The 22,722-nt window shown below is 40.8% G+C and overlaps 1 protein-coding gene across 1 annotated transcript; it reads left to right on the forward strand.

The window, feature by feature from the left end:
- Positions 1-1,293: 1,293 nt before the first annotated feature.
- Positions 1,294-21,253, forward strand: LOC122241920 (60S ribosomal protein L18a-like). Its single transcript, XM_042998351.1, is given in 3 exon segments — positions 1,294-1,454; positions 20,732-20,862; positions 20,865-21,253. Coding segments are annotated over 3 exon segments (681 nt in total).
- Positions 21,254-22,722: the final 1,469 nt, after the last annotated feature.

The raw sequence follows: 22,722 nt of genomic DNA on the forward strand, positions 1-22,722 counted from the left end.
AAAGGCCTCAAGAGTGTGTTAATGTTAGGGGTTAACTGTGTGCTCTTTGAAATTCTGAAGATGTGGCCATAGGCTATCATTTTGTATAAGATGATGATGTCTCCTGATTACCTAGTAAACAAGAATAGCCTGACAGCTGTGACAGGCAAGGTGGCCGTGAGGGTGCATTGCTCTGAGTTCCTGGCCACAGAGTGGTTGTAGTTGAGTCGTCTAGCAGTGCGGTGAATTGAATCATAGGCTATGTTCCGGCCTAATAACCAACATATTTCCTTCTTGCAGACACAGTACTTCTCACCCTCACATCATCCTACAGAGAGGCACCGGCATATGACTCAGGGAAGCAACATAATTGGGTGAAAAAAAAGCAAAGAAGAAAAAAAAGTCTTTCTTCTTCCTGACTCCGCTTCCAAAGATTTAAGCCTAGAGGACACAGTGAACTCCTATAATGGATAAAACATTTGCTCCTTTTCTGAAGATAAAGAGACAGATTCTCCTTTTCTGAAGCAGGGAGAAGAGATGAAAGGGGAAAGGATGAGGGCAGAGAGTTTAATTAGAAAGGGAAGAGAGTGCCAACTCCATGAAAGTCATGTAAACCGAAAACTATTTTCTGCAAAGGACAACCATGGCATTGTTCAGGCATCCAAGAGAAGAATGGGGGCTGACTTTTCATCCCCAGACCACCGAGCCTGCAAAACACTTGCATGCTCGCAAGATAACACTAGCACTTCCTGCCACAGGCACCGGAATCTGTGAAGGGTTTCCCTTCACGGGCAACTAGCACTTGTCGAGCGGATACCCAGCAGTTCACTTCTGTCCCAATCCAGAGACTTTGCTTTCACCCTTCTTATTTGCCTCCCATAGACACACCTTTGCTACGTCCCAAAGAACGAGAGTGGGCACTGGTACCTTGTGGGGTGATAATGGATTATAAAAAGTCTTCACCCTTATTCTCTGGCAGTACTTAGGAGGACCAAACAAAACCTGGTCAAAATTCTCCCTGAGCAAGGAGATTAATAAATAAATCCCATCAGAGGTGTTAGAGAGAGAATGATATAAGCACAAGTAAAGTAGAATGGGAAGGGGGGGAAAAGGTACTCCATGTTTCTGGGACAAGAAAAGGAACTGCTTCTTTGAGGAAGTGACACTGGAACCTAGTCTAGAAAGACAGGTGGGTAGAAGCTTCTAGGTGGAGAGTGGCAGCAGGACAAGCATGGCATCCAGGGAAGTAGAAGAACCAGAAAGTTGTGTGAAATAAAACTCAAAGAAGAGGGAATATAGGAGCGGTCACATCAAATGTATCGGAAACTTCCTAAGAATCTAAAGGACAATGAAAAGTGTTCTTTCGATTTAGCCATTGGATATAGCCACAGGGGAGCATTGGTGACTCTGGTCAGAGTAACGCCAGTGGACAGTGCCGTACTGAAGAATGAACTAGAGGAGAAGAAGCAAACTGTGTACGTGGAGAGCTGTGGTTCTCAAAGTGTGTCCCCTGGACCTGCAGCATTAGCTTCACCTGGGAACTTGTTAGAAGTGCAAATTCCCTCTCTTTCTCTGTCTCTCTGTCTCTCTGTCTCTGTCTCTGTCTCTCTCTCTCTCACACACATACACACACACACACACACACACACACACAGCCATCAATCTGGGTTTTCACGAGCCCTCCAGATGATTCTGATGCTTGCTAGAGTTTGAGAACTATTGGCTCTTGTGCTGATCTTGAGGTCTTTATTTGACAATAATGAGGAAGAATTTATATTGTCTTTTTTAAGAACATGGTGGGGGGTGATTATATTAAAAGTATCTTGGTAACCAGTGAAATATCTCTTAATGATTTCTTTTTTTTTAAGAGGTTGTGTGTTTTTTCAACGTTTATTTATTTTTGAGAGAGACAGAGACAGAGAGCTGGGCAGGGGCAGAGAGAGGGGGAGACACAGAATCCGAAGCAGGCTCCAGGCTCCAAGCTGTCAGCACAGAGCCCGATGTGGGGCTCGAACTCACAAACCATGAAATCATGAGCCAAAGTTGGATGCTCAAATGACTGAGCCACCCAGGTGCCCTTCTCTTAATGATTTCTAGTAATGGTTAAGGAAGCTCACCACAAAAGTGAGATTAATAATAGGGATATAAACCCTAAATTCCTAAGAACAAGAATTTTCTAGGGAGTTGAGAAGTCCACCCCAAATCCAAGCAGGGTGACTCAGAAAAATTTCAAGATTACAGACTTATAATTTGTTTGATTAAATTTAATCACCTTTGGCGTTTCTAGAAACAAAAATGTGAAAGTGCATGCAAAGACGTCTAGACAGAGTGAAGGGAGGGTGTGGGAGGCTGGGAATAGTGGTAAAAAGCGAAGGGAAGGCAGCAATCAGGACTGGGTAGGGAGAAAGTACGTGGTGATGAAGCCACGCTAGCAAAAGATGAAACAAGAAAGAAAAGCTGAATACCCTAATCAGTGTCAGGAGGAGTCACGCATCTGTGTTCTGAGGACAGGTCATAAGCCTAAAGCACCTGAGTCGACTGAAATCTATTCTGGGCAACAGGGCTGTCTGTAGCATCATGTTCTAAGTGCCCAAGACCTTAGAGTCACCTGCCCAAATGGCTCCAGGTGCGCCTCAAGAGTCTGTACTCTTTCTCACTTGGGTCTCATGCCCTAAGGAAAGGCAGAGGAATGGCCAATGGGTGGCCGTTTGTTGGCGGGATGGGTTAAACTTGTATTTGTGTTGGCAGAGGTGTTCCCAACATAGATGTGAGACCCTTAACAAGTCAGGGCAAGAATCAGGAATGAAAAGAGGTGAGTTAGAGCAGAAGAGCATAGGATGGAGGCTGGGAGCTGTGAAGCTAATTCCTCCCCACAAGGAAAGTGAAGGTCTAGAAGGCCTAACTTGGCACTCTAGATCATAATGAAGGTATATTTGTCAAGGTAGGAAGACAGAACATATTGTAATCAATAACATGTTAATTAATTATTTATAAACACTTAGATGGAATGTGGGCCTTGTTTTGTACTCTCGCCCTAGGCCCCACACAAGTTAGGGGTGGGCCTGTTAGTACCAGGGATGGTTAGTCATAAATATTCTGGTCATTACAAGAAATATTTTCTATTCTAAATTAGTATATAGGTCTTCTTATTTATAAATAAATTTGTGGTGGTTTTCCTGATTGTAAACCACTTCCTCTTCAGGCAATCTGTTGAGTTCCCTAGTCCTGTGTCCTTGAGAACTAGATCTAAACCATAGGGACCATGTGAAGACAATGGCACCCACCTGATTTGCCTAAGCGTTGGATGGTATCTTGGACAACATTGATCTCCTCTGTAAAAAGGGTAAGAAGGAAGAGCAGAAAAGAAGGATAAACTAAAGGAGAGCTGAAGCCAGATAGAAAGAGCTCTTCTTTCTAATACATAAAAAGGAAAAATGTCAGCTATTATTCAGTCTCATTTCAAAGGTTCAGTATTAATGGCGAGAAAGCAAAAGTTCTGATGCATCAATTTGGAAAAAGCTGTTATCAAGCACTAAGTGTCCCTTAAGTAAAATTATGGAAAATTGGAATAGAAATTCAATATATTGCACAAATAGAAAATTATGTAGGTGGCATAAAAGGAATGTGTTGGAATCTACCTAGGCTCTAAAAATTAAGAGTATCCTACTGAAACCATTTCTTTACTACTTACCAGAGACCACTTAAAGTGACTAAAGCTGATGGTCTATGTAAGAACTGTGGTGCCTTTAAGGCCAACTGCATATGGAATTGCCCCAGGGCCGGAGGCAGGTGGTAATGAAGACCTTGACAACTCCCACCATCAGAGGCAGATAATCTGTCCTATTCTCCTCTGGAGACTCTCCAAGCTGAGATTATTTTTAATGGGAATTGTTTATTATAAAGGCAGATAATTTTAATAATTTTCAAAGCTGAAAGGAAGCAATGAGCACTTGTAGCATGTCAGAATATGTTGGTCTCTGGCACACATAGCTTGAAAACACAATTTTTCCATTTGAGCTAAAAATCACAAGGAATATTTTAGACCATGGCTCAGTTTTTTATAGATAAATATTTGAGCACTAGTAGCTACAGACTGAAGGAATGCCATCTATACTTGTCAACTCTAATTTTTAGAAAGATCCCAAATATTATCTACTCCCCCCCCCATGCCAATTTCATCTGAGAGAGGAAGTAGAGAGTAGGAAAGAAAAGAAGTAACAAATAGAAAAGAGGGCGGGCGGGAAGTACAGACAATATGGTAACACTAATAATATCTCCCACTTGGATATAACACTTCCCTATTTAAAGGATTTTTACATAATTCTGTTATTTGCTTGGTACAGCCAGCCCATGAGGTTGGTATTACTACATTCATTTTACTAACGAAAAGATTTGGGCCCAGGGATACATCACTGGCCCAAGATTACACAGAACAGCTGTATGAAGATTAGGCCAGAATCAATGAAATAATTCCCATCCTGTAGTCATAAAATTAATAATTGTGATATTTAACATACCCTGATAGATTATTACGTATTGGGCATTGTAACGTTTAATCTTGCCAACCAAGGGGATAGGAATAGTCATTGCCTCACTTTCACAGACATGGGGTTGGAAGCAAAGTAACTTGGCCAAGTCACCCAGGGAGCAAAAAGTCAAGAAGCCAGAATTGGTGGCCCTAACCTGCTTTTGGTCTACATCGTTACCGTCCTATATGCAGTGTAAAAGGAAAATTCATCTACCCATCTCTGATTTTCAAACATTATGAAGGAAAAATATTGCTATCTTTTTCTATTCCTTTACTTTAGTTTTCTTTCCTGCTCCTCTTCCTTCATTCCACACAAGTCAACCTCAAATCCTTTTAAAATAAAAAATAGCGGGGTGCCTGAGTGGCTCAGTGGGTTAAGCATCCAACTTTGCCTCAGTTCATGATCTCATGGTTCATGGGTTCAAGCCCTGCATTGGGCTCTCTGCTGTCAGCACAGAGCCCACTTCAGATTCTCTGCCTCCCTCTCTCTCTACCTCTCCCTCTTACTCTCCCTCTCCCCTCCCTCAAAAATAAATAAAAATATTAAAAAAATAAAATAAAATAAAATAAAAAATAACTTTCTTGGCATACTCGAGCCGAGCACCAACCTCCTTATGTCCTCAACTAGAATTTCCAACCATGCTTCCATTGGCCGATATTTCCCTTCAATATATTTTCCCTACACCCTAAGCAATTACATATTGGATCTTTTTAAAAATGCATTTTCCTTGCGGCACCTGGGTGGCTCAGTCAGTTAAGTGTCCGATTTCAGCTCAGGTCACGATCTCATGGTTATTGAGTTCAAGCCCCTTGTCAGGCTCTGCACTGACAGCATGGAGCCTACTTGGAATCCTCTTTCTCCCTCTTTGTCTGCCCCTCCCCAAGTTGTGCATGCTGTGTCTCTCAAAAATAAATAAACTTAAAAAATATGCATTATCCTTTTCCACTCTACACACACTCTGTGAAACATCAGTGTGGGAAAGAGTCTGCCAATTACCCACCAATATCTATCTAGCCTCTCCATCCTCTAAAAAATAGAACATTGGTTTTGTGACCAGCTTACATACTCTATTTCCAAGCATTCTTGAGGTAGGGGTGGTCATCATGCATGGTTCTGGCTAACAAGGTACAAGCATAAGGTGACTGGGGCTATCCGGGAAAGTTTTGCTTTCCTGATAAGGCAGGACACCACTCTTACTTCTTGTGGATTTCTTCTTCTTCCACCTGCAGTGCTCAGGGAAGGTTAGAGATCAAACATGTGGGATTCATGAAGTGACCATGTGGATAAAAGTCATAGGTCAAAAATGGAGGAGCAGAAAGAGAGAAAGCATCTAGACTCTGATGTCACCAGGAGCCACTGTAACGGTCCTGGATGGCTGAACCCTGGTCGATTTTCTATGAAAGAAAAAGAAACCCTTATTTGGATAATTGACTGAGATTTGTTTTATGCAGTTGAATACAATCTTATCAGACACAGTGTGTTAATACTGAGATAATAGTGTAACCACACTGGTACAACAACAAGAAAAGCAAATCTAATAGCAACAAAATCAACAGCAATTATATAAGAAGAGCACACACTGTGGTTTCAAGGGTGTGAGTTTATGCTCCAAAAATGAGAAATCAAAGCTGATTCCTATGGGCTTGTGAAAAAAGAGAGAGACATTTATTGACAAGAGATACAATCGATAGAGAAAACAAAGAGATGCTAAATGAAAACACAAGTGTAAATAACGATGTAAAATGTATAACAAACATGTTGATTTTACTCATGTGTAAGGTATCTACACGTTTAACTCCACGTTGTACTAAAGCAAATATCAATAAGCTAAACTACCTGGGAAGAACTCTATGAAGGCAAAATTATGAACTTCAGAATGTTTTCACTGATACCCCTAATTTTCTACTACTTCCATACCAACTTCTCATATCCTCAGCCCCCTCCCAAACCTCATGACTTCTGATTTAGTGCCTTTTTATGTGTGTCCTCTGACTCGGCCAAGGACGATACCCAAAACTCATTTGCCCCATTCTCCAAACCTTTGGGACCCTGCACTTTGCTAGGAAAGCCCTGGATATGCTAAAGTACCCTGATATATTAATTAGAAAATATGTCTTTTAAGGGAATTAAAAGCAAATATGAACTATTGGGACCTCATCAAGATAAAAACAATCAACAAAACTGGACAGAACTGACAGACAACTGACAAAATGGGAAAAAATATTTGCAAATGACATATTGGATAAAGGGTTAGTATCCAAAATCTATGTAAAATTTGCCAAACTCAACACCCAGAAAACAATAATCCAGTGAAGAAATGGGCAGAAGACATGAATAGACACTTTTCCAAAAAAGACATCCAGATGGCCAACCAACACATGAAAAGATGCTCAACGTCACTCATCATCAGGGAAATACAAATCAAAACCACACTCAGATACCACCTCACGCCGGTCAGAGTGGCTAAAATGAACAAATCAGGAAACTACAGATACTGGTGAAGATGTGGAGAAATGGGAACCCTCTTGCACTGTTGGTGGGAATGCAAACTGGTGCAGCCGCTCTGGAAAACAGTGTGATGGTTCCTCAAATAGTGCTATTCCAGCAATAGCACTACTAGGAATTCACCCAAGGGATACAGGAGTGCTGATGCATAGGAGCTTGTCAACCCAATGTTTATAGCAGCACTTTCAACAATAGCCAAATCATGGAAAGAGACTAAATGTCCATCAATTGATGAATGGATAAAGATGTGGTTTATATATACAATGGAATACTACTTGGCAACGAGAAAGATGAAATCCTGCCATTTCATTGCATGATTCATTCCACCCACATTGCAGCAACATGGATGGAACTGAAAGGCATTATGCTGAGTAAAATAAGTCAGTCAGAAAAGGACAGATATCATATGTTTTCACTCATATGTGGATCTTGAGAAACAGAAGACCATTGGGGAAGGGAAGGGGAAAAAAACAGTTACAAACATGGAGGGAAGCAAACCATAAAAGACTCTTAAATACAGAGAACGAACTGAGGGTGGATGGGGGGGAGGGTGGGGGAGGGGAGAAATGGGTATGGGCATTGAGGAGGGAATTTGTTGGGATGAACACTGGGGTGTTGTATGTAAGCGATGAACCACGGGAATCTACCCCAAAACCAAAAGCACCCTTTACACACTGTATGTTAGCCAATTTGGCAATAAAATATATTTTAAAAGAAGAAAAATTAAAAAAATATGCCTCTTTCCCTGCTTTACATAATATATCCAGGAACACTTAAGACATGTTTCTGGGAGGCCTCTAAGATGTGACTATTCACAGGAATTTCAGACACCATATAGGGACTGGCCTCTTCCTGTTTGCAGAGAAAGCCCTATCACCAGAGGAAGAGGCCATCACACAGATGACAGCTTGACAAAACAGCAGTCATCACTCACCCCTGTCCTATAGACAAACTCCTTCAGGATACCCCAAAGGCGCCCTTTCCTGAACCTTTCCGAGTGAGTTCTGCATGGTTCTCTGGTGGGCAACATGTAACTCTGAAACTATCTTACTTTGTTGTTTTTTTTTAGCACCTGATCTCAAGCTTAGAAACCTAGCAGCTTTTATAATTCAATGCACCATTTTCCTTCACTAACTTTTGCATCATGTTATTACACTTGTTTGTGGAGTCCCTTAGGATATATGGATTAAAATGGCTAGGAGAGAAACTTTCATTTCTATTTAATTGAAAGTTACTGGTCAGACAAGTGTTCTATGTAATTGTTCACATGGGATGCTAAAAAAAAAATCTATACTGTATTTTCCCAAACCTAAGCAGATCTGTATGACTTTCTTTAACTTTGATATGCCCTTATTTTCCAAGCCAGCTCTGAACTAAGTGACCTCACCAGTCTAGTTAAAAGCTCTAACCGGGAAAAGAGTTTTTGCTCTTGAGATTCTTTTGTGACTTCAGCCTTTACTTTTTCAGTTGATTAGTAGATGAGAAATTTGAACTTTTATTTAAAGTCTCTACGCTGGGTGATTTTTAAAAATCAAATAATTCTAATTCCATATGATTCTTTTTAATGACTTTTTATAACTGCAGCTATTTTATCCATTGTTTCCACCCGTTCTTCACTTTAGAGAATGAAATTCAGCATTCACTAAAATGAAGTACCCAACGAACAATTACATTTAATGTGTATTTTCTCTTTTTCTGTCTCATAGTGTATTGAAGTTATGGATTCAGACAGAATCTCTTTGCAAATGTGGACAGCAGACTGCACTCTGTCTTTTCATGCTGTCATATTCCTTTGTTGATATCTCTGTTTTAAGATGAGTTTGCCCCATGCATCACCAATTGTCTTTTGTTTTCACGCTGCAGGGAAGACTGGGCTAATCCATATGTCACTATGAAGTTTCAGGCCTCTCTGTTTGACAGGTAGCGAGCCTGACAGCAATCTATTGAAAATGCATTTTAGACAGCAATCTATTGAAAATGCATTTTAGACTATCATTTTTCCAGTCTAATTTACTCTTAATAAAATGACTTTGAAGACAAGGGGTCCACTCTGTGTTGGTTTGCTTCTTTCAGATAATTGCATTGTGAGAAAGACACATTGACATTTTTCACAAATACAAAATGATGAAATTCCCTTGGGAATAAAATAAGATAGCTTCACAATAAATAGCCTCTTTTAGCCTAAGTGATCCCAAAGCACTTTGGGAACGGTGGACATTCAAATGACACCCCAGGGTAGGGAAGCAGTGAAACATTCATCCAAGCTGTAGAGTGAGACACATTCTTTTCTGTGCAGTGGAAAAACACAGCACCCACCCTCGTGCACACACACCTTTGTAAAACAAGTTGTATTTATGTATTCTATGCATATGAATGTGCCTATTACAATTGCTGGCAATTTTTTACAAAAGAGCATATATAAAATATATTACAAAAGTGCATATGTAAAACTAACAGCATTAAATTATTTCTTAACATGATTTCCTTTTTTAAATTCACTTCATGCTGTGCATTTATTCATTTCTTCCCCTTCCAAAGAAGAATAAAAATAGTAAAAGTTAATATCTACTGCCCCTTTATCCATTTCCAGCCACCCTGGCAAAGTCATTCATCATTTAGTACCCACATCTCCAAATCTGAAAGAATAACTCCTTATAGGTACTTCCTCACATGAAACTTTGATAGAATTTTGCCAAATGAACACTTGATTGCCCAGGAAGAAGTGTTAATTAATAAGGTGTATGGTATTTTTTAAGCCATTAAAATAATGCCTACGGGGAAGAAATCCTCAAAGTTTCTTAAACTGCATGTACCATCAGCAATATAATGGTTCATCATGTTACTTTAAGAAAAAACTATTCTGCACTTAGGACATAATATCAAGGTGATAAATTTTCATTTTATTGCCTTAATAATTTAAATGGCCACCCATGCTACTTTTGCTACATCGATGACATTATTAAATTTTGGAATTGAGTAAAAATGATAATTACCTTTCAAATGGGAGAAAATGGTTAGTTTTGCCCTTCGGTTTAGCCACGATGCTGGATCCATAGATTTGTTTCCACTTATCTCAATGATTATTTTGATGAGGGAGTTGTTGTATTCTATTCTTTGAGACCAGCGGTTCTGTAACAAGCAGATCTTTAGCACTGAGGAAAGGATAGTGAAGCAAGCAAACACTGAGTGAAACTGACTGGGTCCCCGGGAATATTCATGCTCTTCATTTTGTAATGTCCACCACAGCCTTTTGGCCAGCATATAAAGAGGAAAAACTAACAAAGATGATCTTTTTCCAAGAAAGTTTTGTTCTCTCTCTCCTCCCTCTCCCGATAAAAATCAACACCAAATATTCTGAGAAGTTGGAGTGAGAATTTTAAATGCTCTTGAACTTGCACCCGGGGCTGTGCTTTAACATCTCAGCCTCTTAGATGGTTTGGGCTCTTTTCTCTGAAGGTGTGGAGAGCTTAATACTCGGAATATAATGTTTTGGTGCCATCTGGTGGATGATTGACAGTTTAGCGACTTCACTTAAGTAATGAGAGGTTTCTGAGGAAGGACAGAAGGAAGAGCCACGGGAAGGAAGGAAGAAATTGCTAATTTCTGCAAGTCATAGTAGCGTGGAGCCTGCCATAAGGCATGCTGTGAATTATGGGTAAGGATGTGGAGGAGGGGCGCTAGTGAGATGACAGCAGGGTTTGGAGCTGTGACAAGCCAGTGGTGGTGAAGCTCAATTAGCAAGAGTAGAAGCCACGAGAGAGCAACTAGACAGCCCTAATCATTGTCAGGAGGGGTCGTGCATCGTGATCTAAATCGAAGTCACAAGCCTAAAGCACCTGAGCCCACTGGAGCCTATTCTGGGCGGCTGGGCTAGCTCTGGCTTCTGCAGGAGGGAGAGGTCAAATCTGAGGGGCTCAAGGGCATATCCAGCAAATGGTGCTAGACAGCAACACTTGATTGTCAGTCTGGGAAAACCAAGTTAACCCATACGATAAGAACTGAACCACGAGTGGGAAAATCAGAGGTAGGTGTCAGCAGGAACAGAGTTGAAAAGTTAAAGCTAAAACTTCATTACCAAAAATCTTTGAGGTCTCCAAGGTGCCTTAACTCAAAATTCATGGTCTTCCCTGCCACTCTCAACCCAATCCTTAAAAAAATAAAAACAAAACAAAACAAAAACCTGTTTCTAGTTTTCCTTTTTCGATGACGGCAAACCATCCAGTTTCCAAGTCAGCAACACAGAGTCTGCCTGATGCCACCCCTATTCTTCATCCCCCCCATATCCAGTCAAGTACAAGCTTCTGTTGATTTCACCCCCTACATAACTCTTGAATCTGCCCACCTCTTCCTTGCTGAAACCACCTGGCTCAAGCAACTACTCTCTCATCTGGTTGACTGATCACCTCCTAATCCTTCCCCCTCCTCTCACTTCTCTTACTTCCAATCTGTTCTCCACAGTGTAGTTAGGGCTGTATCTTCAAAATGATTCTTCTCCTGCTTAAAATAGTGTTATCAGAACACCTTGCCTTTAGGATAAAGATCAAACTCTAGCATGAACTGCAAGAATCTACGTGACCAGGTTCCTACTTTCCCATCTTATTCTGCACGCTGTCTCCCTCTGGGGTGTTCAACTCTAACCACTCAGGCTTTCTTTACAGCCCATCCTTCTTCCTACTACAGGACTTTGCCTATGCTGCTCCTGCCACCCGGGTGCTCCTCTCTTACAGCCTTATGTACTTAACTCTTATCTTTCAGAGCTCAGTTCTAGCTCACTGATTCACCCCTGGCCTTTCAAATCAAAGCCTTTCATGTTAAGCTCTAAAAGCTCCAAATTCCTCCTATTTGGATACAAATCACACCTGCAATTTTACTCTCAGAAATTATTTGAGAGGAGGAGTCAAGATGGCAGAGTCATAAGGGGACCCTGGGCTTGTCTCATCCCTTGAACACAGTTAGATCAACATCAAACCATTTGAACACCTAGGAAGTCGGCCTGAGGAGAACGATCTGCATAATTTGAGAGAGAGAACATGGCAGGTACACGGTACAGAGAGGTGAACTGGGGGAGAGAAGAGCCGTGGTGTTGCAGAGGGGAAGGGGCTATTTTCTCAGAGAGGAGAAAGAGCGGGAGAGAGAGAGCAGTTCATCAGTTTTGCGCAAGAGGGAACTTCCCTTGAAAAGCAGCTAGAGACAAAGGGTGAAAACATCCATGGAGGACTGCATAAGAAAACTGTTCCCCAAAACCATTGACAGGGAGTAAAAGGAGACAGTTTCAATACCTCCAGTTTTTTATGAACAGTGGAGCACAGAGTCTGAAGTTTCAGCGGTCAGTCCCTGGTGGTGCTCTGGCAAAGAAGCAGGGAAGAGCCTGGGAGCAGGCAGCGTTGTCTGGGGATTCCCTCAGTGACACGGGGACAAGTAGTTCCCCCGCTTGGAGTGCATTTGGTAGAGGTAGAGAAAGGTACGGCCTTTCTCTGGGCAAAAGACCTGGCAGGAACCATTAAGCCACCACGTTCCCCTGTATAGGAACAAAGATGCTCACTGAGGGCAGCAAATCTGGTGCTGGCTGTGTGTTGTGATTTGCCATGAATTCTGCACTGCTGCCACTGGGTGGTGGCACGACTGTTTCCTGAGACAGGCCGGTGCTGGCTACAGAGCAGCAAGACCCTCCATCAGAGGATCATTGCAGGTCTGACCCCCCGGCGTCTCTGAAGTTTGGGCTTTTGAAACAGCCATGCCTGAAATACAACTCTGGACAGAGGTGCCTCCTGGTAGGCAGATAGCTCAGACGCAGACAGAGGGAAGGTAGGGAGCTGATGGAAGCAGGGGACATGGGGGGACAACTGATCTTGCATCTGTGAGGGCGCGAACTCCCCGCTCTGGAGGCTAGAGAGCTGGATGAAGCCATTTTCACCATTAGCCTACCAAGACTGATCCACCCCAGAGAAGAGAGCCACCAAGTCAAGAACAGAGCCATTACACCAAACCCCACCCCACTGTGCCCTCCAGGCACATTTCCACTGAGGGCAAGTCAGCCTGAGAATGAGAGCAGCAGGGTCCTCCTCCAGAAGACCAGCACAAATCCCTTCCACGAGCTTAGTCTACCGACCATAGAATGCTGCAAAGTTTCAGCTCTAGGAGAAACTGGATCTAGTTTCATTTGGGTTTTTGCTTGTTTGTTTGTTCGTTTTTGTTGTTGTTGTTGCTTCTGTCTTTGTTGTTGTTTTTCTTTTCTTTTGTTTCTTGGATGCAAAAAGAGAAAAAAAATTTATTATTTTACTTTATTATTCTTTAATTTTTAGTTCCTTAATTTTTTTTTCCCTTCTTTTCTCTTTTCTCTAATAACAAGGTACTTTAAAAAACAGGCGAAAGCACATCTAGGATCTTGCTTCCTTTATTTGATTTTTTAAATGTTTTACATTTTTATTTCATTCTATTATTATTGTTGTTGTTGTTTCTTCCTCCAAATGACAAGACAGAGGAATTCGTCTCAAAAGAAAGAATAGGAAGAAATGATGGCCAGCGATTTAGTAAATGCAGATATAAGTAAGATGTCCGAACTAGAATTTAAAACAACAATTATAAGAATACTAGCTGGGCTTAACAAAAGCATAGAAGACACCAAAGAATCACTTTCTACAGAGATAAAAGAGCTAAAATCTAGACAGGCTGAAACAAAAAATACTATGACTTAGGTGCAAAACCAAATGGAGGCCAACAAACTCAGGATGGACAAGACAGAGGAGTGAATTAGTGATATAGAAGATAAAATTATGGAAAATAATGGAGCTGAAAAGAAGAAGGAAACAAAGGTCAGGGATCAAAAAGGCAGACTTAGGGAATTAAGTGATTCCTGAAAGAGTAATGATAGTCTTATCACAGGAGTCCCAGAAGATGAAGATAGACAAAAAGGGGCAGAAAGTTTATGTGAACAAATTAATGCTGAAAACTTCCCCAATCTGGGGAAGGAAACAGACATCGAAATCCAAGAAGCACAGAGAACTCCCATTAAATTCAACAAAAGCTGACCATCACCAAGACATATCATAGTAAAATTTACAAAATACAACACAAGGAAAGAATCCTGAAAGCAGCGAAGGAAAAAAAAAAAAGTCCTTAACCTACAATGGAAGACAGATCAGGTTCACAGCAGATCTGTCCACAGAAACTGGGCAGGCCAGAGGAGTGGTGAGATATACTCAACATGCTGAATGAGAAAAATATGCAGCCAAGAATAGTCTATCCAGCTAGGTTGTTATTCAAAATAGAAGGGAAAGTATTAGCCTCACATTTTGGTAAAGAAACCAAAGTTTATTAAAGCGACTGATAGCTGTCTGTCAGAGTAAGATAAATACCATATGATTTCACTCATATGTGGAATTTAGGAAACAAAACAGATGAATACATGGGAAGGGGAAAAAAAGAGAGAGGGACGCAAACCATAAGAGACAATTAAGGATAGAGAACAAACTTGCACCTTGCTGATTTGGATGCCTTTATTTCTTTGTTTTCTGATTGCTATAGCTAGAACTTCCAACCCTATATTGAATAACAGTGGTGAGAGTGGACATCCTTGTCACGTACCTGACCTTAGAGGGAAAGCTCTCAGTTTTTCCCCATTGAGGATGATATAAGCAGTGGTTCTTTTGTATATGGCTTTTATGATCTTGAGGTATGATCCTTCTATCCCTACTTTCTTGAGGGTTTTTATCAAGAAAGGATGCGGTATTTTGTCAAATGCTTTCTCTGCATCTGTTGAGGGGATCATGTGGTTCTTGTCCTTTCTTTTGTTAATGTGATATATCACATTGATTGATTTGCGGACATTGAATCACTCCTGCATCCCAGATATAAATCCCACTTAATTGTGGTGAATAATTCTTTTAATGTATTGTTGGATCGGTTGGCTAGTATCTTTTTGAGAATTTTTGCATCCATGTTCATCAGGGAAATTAGTCTATAGTTCTCCTTTTTAGTGGGGTCTTTGTCTGGTTTTGGAATCAAGGTAATACTGGCCTCAGAGAATGAGTTTGGAAGTTTTCCTTCCATTTCTATTTTTTTGAATAGTTTGAGAAGAATAGGTATTAACTCTTCTTTAAATGTTTGGTAGAATTCTCCTGGGAAGCCAGCTGGCCCTGGAGTTTTGTTTGTTGAAACATTTTTGATCACTGATTCAATTTCTTTGCTGGTTAAGGGTCTGTTCAAATATTCTATTTCTTCCTATTTCAGTTTTGGTAGTTTACGAGTTTCTAGGAATTTGTCCATTTCTTCCAAATTGCCCAGTGTGTTGGCATATAATTTTTCATAGTATTCTCTTATAATTGTTTGTATTTCTATGATGTTGATTGTGATCTCTCCTCTTTCATTTGTGGTTTTTATCTATTTGGATCCTTTCTCTCTTCTTTTGGAAAAGTCTGGCTAGGGGTTTATCAATTTTGTTAGTTATTTCAAAGAACCAGCTTCTAGTTTTGTTGATCTGTTCTACTGGGTTTATTGTTTGCTTGTTTGTTTCTATATCATTTATTTCTGCTTCAGTTTTTATTAATTCCCTTCTTCTGCTGGTTTTGGCTTTATTTGCTCTTCCCCTTTACCTCATTAAGGTGTAAGTTAGGTTGTATATTTGGGACCTTTCTTGCTTCTTGAGATAGGCCTGAATTGCAATATACTTCCATTTTAGGGCCACCTTTGCTGTATCCTAAAGGTTTTGGACTGTTGTATCTTCATTTTCATTTGCTTCCGTGTATTTTTTATTTTTTCTTCAATTTCCTGTTAACCCATTCATTCTTTAGTAGGATGTTCTTTTTTCATATTTATTTATTTATTTATTTATTTATTTATTTATTTTAACATTTATTTATTATTGAGAGACAGAGAGACACAGAGCATGAGCAGGGGAGGGGTAGAGAGAGGGGGAGACACAGAATCTGAAGTAGGCTCCAGGCTCTGAGCTGTCAGCACAGAGCCCGACGTGGGGCTCAAACTCACAAACTGTGAGATCACGACCTGAGCTGAAGTCTGACGCTTAACCAACTGAGCCACCCAGGCACCCCTTGTAGGATGTTCTTAAATCTCCATGTATTTGTGGTCTTTCTAATTTTTTTCTTGTGGTTGACTTCAAGTTTAATAGCATGATGGTCTGAAACCATACATGGTATGATCTCAATCTTTTTTTAACTTTTTGTACTTATACATCTATGATTTGTTTGTGACCCAGTGTGTGATCAATGCTGGAGAATGTTCCTTGTGGACTCAAAAGAATGTGTATTCTACTGCTTTAGGATGAAATGTTCTGAATATGTCTGTTAAGTCTATCTGTTTCAGTGTGTCATTCAAAGCCAAGTTGCCTTGTTGATTTTCTGCCTGGGTGATCTTTCCAGTGCTGTAAGTGGGTGTTAAAGTCCCCCACTATTATTGTATTATTATCAATGAGTTCCTTTATGTTCATTATAATTGATTTATATATTTAGGTTCCTCAAAGTTGAGGGCATAAGTATTTAAAATTGTTAGATCTTCCTGATGGATAGAACCCTTAATTTTGTTAGATCTTCTTGATGGATAGACCCCTCCTTCATCTCGTTACAGTGTTTGGCTTAAAATCTAGTTTGTCTGATACAAGTATGGTTATTCCAGCTTTCTTTTGGTGTCCATTAGCATGGTAGATGGTTCTCTATCTTTCATTTATAGATGTCTTTCAGCCTAAAATGAGTCTTTTGTAGGCAGCATATAGATAAGTTGTGGGGTTTTTTATCCATCCTGATAGCCTATGTCTTTTGATTGGAGCCATTTACATTCAGAGTAATTATTGAATGATATGAATTTAGTGCCATTGTGCTACCTGTAGAGTTGGTGTTTCTGGTAAAGCTCTCTTGTCCTTTCTAGTCTGTGAACAAACCCATAGTTTGTTCTCTATCATTAGAGTCTCATGTGGTTTGTTTCCCTCTCCTCTCTCCATCCCCTTCCCATATGTTCATCTGTTTTGTTTCTTAAATTCCACATATGAGTGAAATCGTATGATATTTGCTTTTCTCTGACTTATTTCACTTGGCATAATACATTCTAGCCCCATCTGTGTCATTGCAAATGGCAAGATTTCATTTTTTTTTGATGGCCAAGTAGTATATATTTACATCTGTCTATCTATATATGTACACACACATCACATCTTCTTTATCCATTCATCAGTTGATGGACATTTGGTCTCTCTACATAGTTTGTATATTGTTGATAATGCTGTTATGAACATTGGGATACATGTACCCCTTCAAATCTCTATTTAACACTTGCCATGTCCAGCATGGGACTGTTTTATAACCTACCTCAGAGGACTGTCTGGGGGAAGTAATAGGATGGCAAGCAATTAAGTCTGCAATGTGGACCCAGAAGGAAACAAAACAAAACAAAACAAAACACCCAAAAAACAAAAAACAAGGACAGTGAGAGGAAGTAGCTGATTGGAGGACAGTGCATTGCTTGCATCTGTAGGAGATTCTCAGAAGAGGCCCCTGAAGTACATACAAAAATGATCCACATTCAGCCTCCTGCCGGCCCCTGGGCACAGTGCCATCTTATAGCAGGTGCCAAACAACTAAGAGCTTTCCTCTCCCCTTCCCATCTTCCAGATGACAGAAAAAAGAAACTTTAAAGATGAGAAAACATTGAGAGTTTACACAAGTTTCTCAAAATGATCAGCAAGTAAATGAAATTCAAGATTTGAACTCATTACTTAAAACCAGGTTACGTTAAACTACTCTGTTATAAGTAGGTACACTTACAGCCATAATATTATCTTATGCAATCATATTAAGCATTTTAAGTTAATTTTTTATATCCATCATTTCTTTTCTTTACTTAAAATGGGATCACCAAAAACTCACTCTATCAGTTTGCTAAAATGTTTGGAGGTTTCTGGGGAAATCCCAGTACCTAGGATCTCTCCTCCATAGAAAACCATGAAGCCACTCCTCCCCTCTCCTCAACCCACAGAGGGACTGCCATGAAGCTCTAGCTAACGATCTTTATTTCTGTGCAACTCATGATTTTATATTTCTTTCTGAATCCAGGAAACTCCATCTTTTGTCTTGGGGGAACCTCTCTCTTTTTCTAATTCTCTTCTTCCAATAAGGCTGGAGCTGGAACTTCTTAGTATTAAAAAAGTTGGATTTCCACTTTCGCTTTAAAAAATTGGAAGTCTGGCCTTTCTGGGCTCAGATCCCACAGAACAAAAGCTGGGGCAGTTCAGCAGCCGCCTTCTTTATCCAAACCACATGCCCTGCAGCTCGCCACAGACCCTTCCAGCTCACCCCTCCCATCGCTTTATCTGCCAGACTCTTCTAAGCATTTGGATTTGTTAACCTTGGCTTAGGCTTTTGGAAACAAAATCCAGGAAGGTTTGCTGTGACTTCTTCTTTGGAAAGTGTCATAATCCTCCCTGGAAAGAATGAGACAAAACAAGCTACCTTTCTGGATGACAGGAGAACAAATTCAGGGCGAGAGGGGACAAAAAGAAAAAAAAAACTGAAAATTTGATCTATCTGCTACTTCTCCCTAGTAAAGAAAATTTATTTCCATTCTTGTACACCTGAGTTGGTCGTCTGAAATACATACCTGCTCCTGCTGAGATGTAATGTCTATATTCAACATTTTGCAATGAACTCAATGATTTAATAAATGTTTACTGAATCAAGGGGTTCTGTTCCCAAGCAGATTAGCACAAAAATATTAAAGATCAGCCTCCAAGCCTAAACACGGACAAGAATTTGTTCTAGGAACTTTAATTATATCTAGATTCACTAACAAATTTGCCAACTATAACCCTCTGGAGTTGCAAAGTACACGAGTGAGAATGACATCTTTGATGGCTGGCTAAATAATTAGTTCTCTGGGCCCTGGACCATTATCTAAAAGGGAGTCTTTAGAAAGCTGTCACTTTATCCCAGATGTGCCATCTGTATGTATCAAATCTACATAAAGTAACAAAGGATTCGGAAAAGTGACCTGGATAAATTCAGTAACCTGGGATTCCCTCTGGGTGACAGTGCTCCTGACTCGTCAGTCAAAGAAGTGCTTGTGCTCTTTGGGTAAATTTTCAAAGTAGTTCAATGTATGTATATCTGACCTAAGAAAGAGAAAAGGATAGCAAGGGAGTGCCTAAAACAACAAGCACTCTATAATATGAAGATGTTTGAAAGGATTTGTTGCCCTAACGGTTAATGATAGGCTGCTTCTCCAAGAATTCTCATGCTGGCTTTTGCCACTAGTGGAGCTCAGCAAAACAACACACTGCCAGCTTTCCAAACCACCTTCCTTCTTCTTTTTCACTTTTTCCACAGAACAAAATACTTCAAGGATTGAATCATAGGAGGCGTATAAGAACAAATACTGGAACCATTATATTTCCAGAGCTCACTTGCTGTTTGGAAGCCCGGATCCCTTGCCACAGAGGTCGTACCAGCTTATCGGCTGAGTTCAGTGAATACAATGGTAGGTAATAATAACAATGGCGTCCATTGATTCTATATCGTGTGCCAAATATTTGGCATGTGTTTTAAGCATTACCTCATCAATTCTCACAAGAACTCACGTTTTAAGGTAGGATCAAAGCTCAAAAAGGTGAAGTGACTTGTTCCAAGTCACACAGTAATTGAACCGTGAGTTAAGAGCATCTCATTTAGTTTTAAGTCATCGTTCAATTCACGATGTATCCCTACACCCAAGCCCTTGCTGGTGCCTTTAAAACACTCTACAGAGGACCAGAGAAGGGTTGTGGCATGATGACTTTTGAATAAGAAATAGGAAGATGCTTTGTTCTTGTATTTGTTTGAGGGACAAAATGAAATCTGAAATGTAAGATCCTGAGGATTCATCACACACACACACACACACACACACACACACACACAAATACTTTGAGTCATTAGCCCCAAGCCACACACTTGGCTGTGGTTGTGCTGTTGAGGGCTGGAAGTGCACATAGGCTTTTTTGTCTAATTGTTTTAAAGGACTTAGGGAGCATCCTCTGATTACACACAACAGCCCTTTGAGAGAGATCTCATTATTGGTCCCATTTTACAGATAAAGAATCTAGCAATTACAGAAGTTAAATCACTTGTACATGATCACACAGCCAAAGGGATTTACAGCCCCAGATTCAAATCCAGTGCTGCAGATTCTAGCCTTAACGATGAACGTCCTCCTAAAAATGATTTCTCCCTTCTCAATATCCCATTTCACTCTAAGCCCTGTATCACGGCTGAAATCCCACCATTCAGAATTCTTTTCCGTGGGGACAGGGATTGCTAATCAAACATCAGAGTTCTCCCCTTTCATTAAAACACCTATAGGCAGGTGATACTAGCTGCCAGTCCTTCAAACTTGCCTGTGTCTAAGAGTTGTCACTGGATCCTGTACGACTTGCTGAACTAGATGAAAGGAGCACCTGACACGGCAGAGGATGGAGAGAAGGGGGACAGAGTATAGCTCCTCCTACTCCCAAAGGAAGTTTGTAGGTCCTGAGCCCTTAGGGTCCAGGAAACGGGGGCTGCCCGGGGTTAAGAACGTTCATCTGTAAACGTACCCCCTGTGATTCTGCCAACAGTTGGATCTGACTGCATCAAAGTGATGTTCTACTTTCAAGCACGTGTTTAAAACACTTGGGCCTTGTGGGTGGCTGTGAGCCGAGAGTGCACCGTGAAGGCCTGAGGCCTGGGGCACACTGCAAGAGTCCAAGGTGGGCAGCGCTGCCCGCCCACCCCCAAATACAGCACTCAGCCCCTTGATCACCTGAGAACCTTTCCATGTAATCATGGTGTCGCCAAGTCCCGCTTCCGGTACTTTGTGTCTCAGCTGAAGAAGAGAAGTCTTCGGGGGAAATTGTCTACAGTGGACAGGAGTTGGAGAAGTCCTCCTTGCTGGTGAAGAACTTTGGCACCTGGCTGTGCTACGACTCCCCCAGTGGAACCCACGACGGGTACGGGGAGTACCCGGACCTGACCACTGCAGGCGCTGTCACCCAGTGCTACAGAGATGCGGGCGCCCAGGCCCACTCCATCCAGATCATAGAAGTGGAGGAGACTGCAGTGAGCAACTCCCACGGATGGGCAGCCAAACCGTTCCACGACTCCAAGATCAAGTTCCCACCGTCCCACCCGGCCCTGTGTTGTCAGCCCAACTCAGGCTTCACCGCCAAGAGGCCAATGTCTTCTAGATGCAGAGCCTCCCTGTCCCCAAGTATGACCAAATAAACTTAGGAAAACCAGAGTGCTCAGAGTAAATAAATTAATTAAAAGTAAAAAATAAAAAAAAAAAAAAAAACAAACTTGGGCTTGAGGCCTACTTCTGAGACGTTCCAAGTGAGTCGGGTTGGCCATACCTGTCCCAACTATTGGAGCCCTTGCTCAGTAGTCATGCTTTGTAAGGTCTGGGGCTGTTTTCAACAGTCCTAGGAGAGCACATGACCCCATAACATGTAAGATACCAGGGGAGTAAGCTAGCCCTACATTAAGTGAGACTCATAAAAGGAAACTTTCCCTAAGATTCCATTGATGAGAATTCACCCACTCTTTCTTTTTTATAAAAATGTACTTATTTATTTTGAGAGAGAGAGAGAGAGAGAGAGAGGGAGGGCATGAGCAGGGGGAGGGGCAGAGAGACAGGAGAGGGAGAGAATCCCAAGCAGGCTCAGCACCATCAGCACAGAGCCCAATGCAGAGCTCTAACTCACAAAACAGCAAGATCAAGAATGGATACCAAAAGCCCCATGCTTAACCCACTGAGCCACCCAGGTGCCCCTCACCCACTCTGTCAATATTCTCTCTCTTGTCTCTCTGCCAGTCGCCATATCCTATGTACCATAATGAACACCAGTAAGTAGAAGCTTCTTGGTTAGATTTTCATAGCCTCATGTTTCTAAACTCCATAGTACATAATGTTATCAAAAGTAAAACAAAATTAAAAAAAAAAAAAAGAAAGAAACAGCCTACAATCGACATCAGATTTTTTTCAAGTTATTTAACTTTTGTATAAGGAAACTCAGTGCCCTTCAAGATCCATAAAATGATACAGCTAAGCAAAATACAGAATATAGTATTATAGATTGTAATTCTAAAGAATTAGTGAAGAGGATAGAACAGCTTAGGATTTAGGGTCAGCAGGCCTGGGTTGAACTCTGTTTAACCATTTACTGGATGTATGATCTTGGGTAATTAATATCTCCAAACCTCAGTTTCTACATCTATATGTACCCACTACTTGAGGTACGTGATGACTACAATGTGAATGTACATTAAATGCTTTTTATACAGCCTGTCAGAGAGTAAGAACTCAGTAGATGGTGCCTGAAAGCATTAAGAAAAGGAAGTCAAAGGACAAACAGCAACATTTCTCCTATGCCACACACAGTTAAATATCTTTATCCACTTACTAGCAAGAATTAGGGAACACTCACCATAGTCTCATTTTTTCACAACGTCTTCTTATGAGACCTTGGGTAATAAAATGATTCACCTCAAAAAACCAAGAAAAGAGGAAGAAAACTATCCCAGCAAGTTCATCTAATCTTTCTCAATTCCCTTAACAGTAACAAGGATCAGGGACAACTATCAGTGTTGTATAGATAAACTTAGTTCACATATGTGAAAATACTTTCTAACTTACATGATGCAGTTGAGTTCGAGATATTTTTATTTCTTATTTGGGATAGGAGGGATTGAAG

This window comes from Panthera tigris, chromosome C2, assembly GCF_018350195.1.
Source record: "Panthera tigris isolate Pti1 chromosome C2, P.tigris_Pti1_mat1.1, whole genome shotgun sequence".
NCBI classification, from domain to species: domain Eukaryota; kingdom Metazoa; phylum Chordata; class Mammalia; order Carnivora; family Felidae; genus Panthera; species Panthera tigris.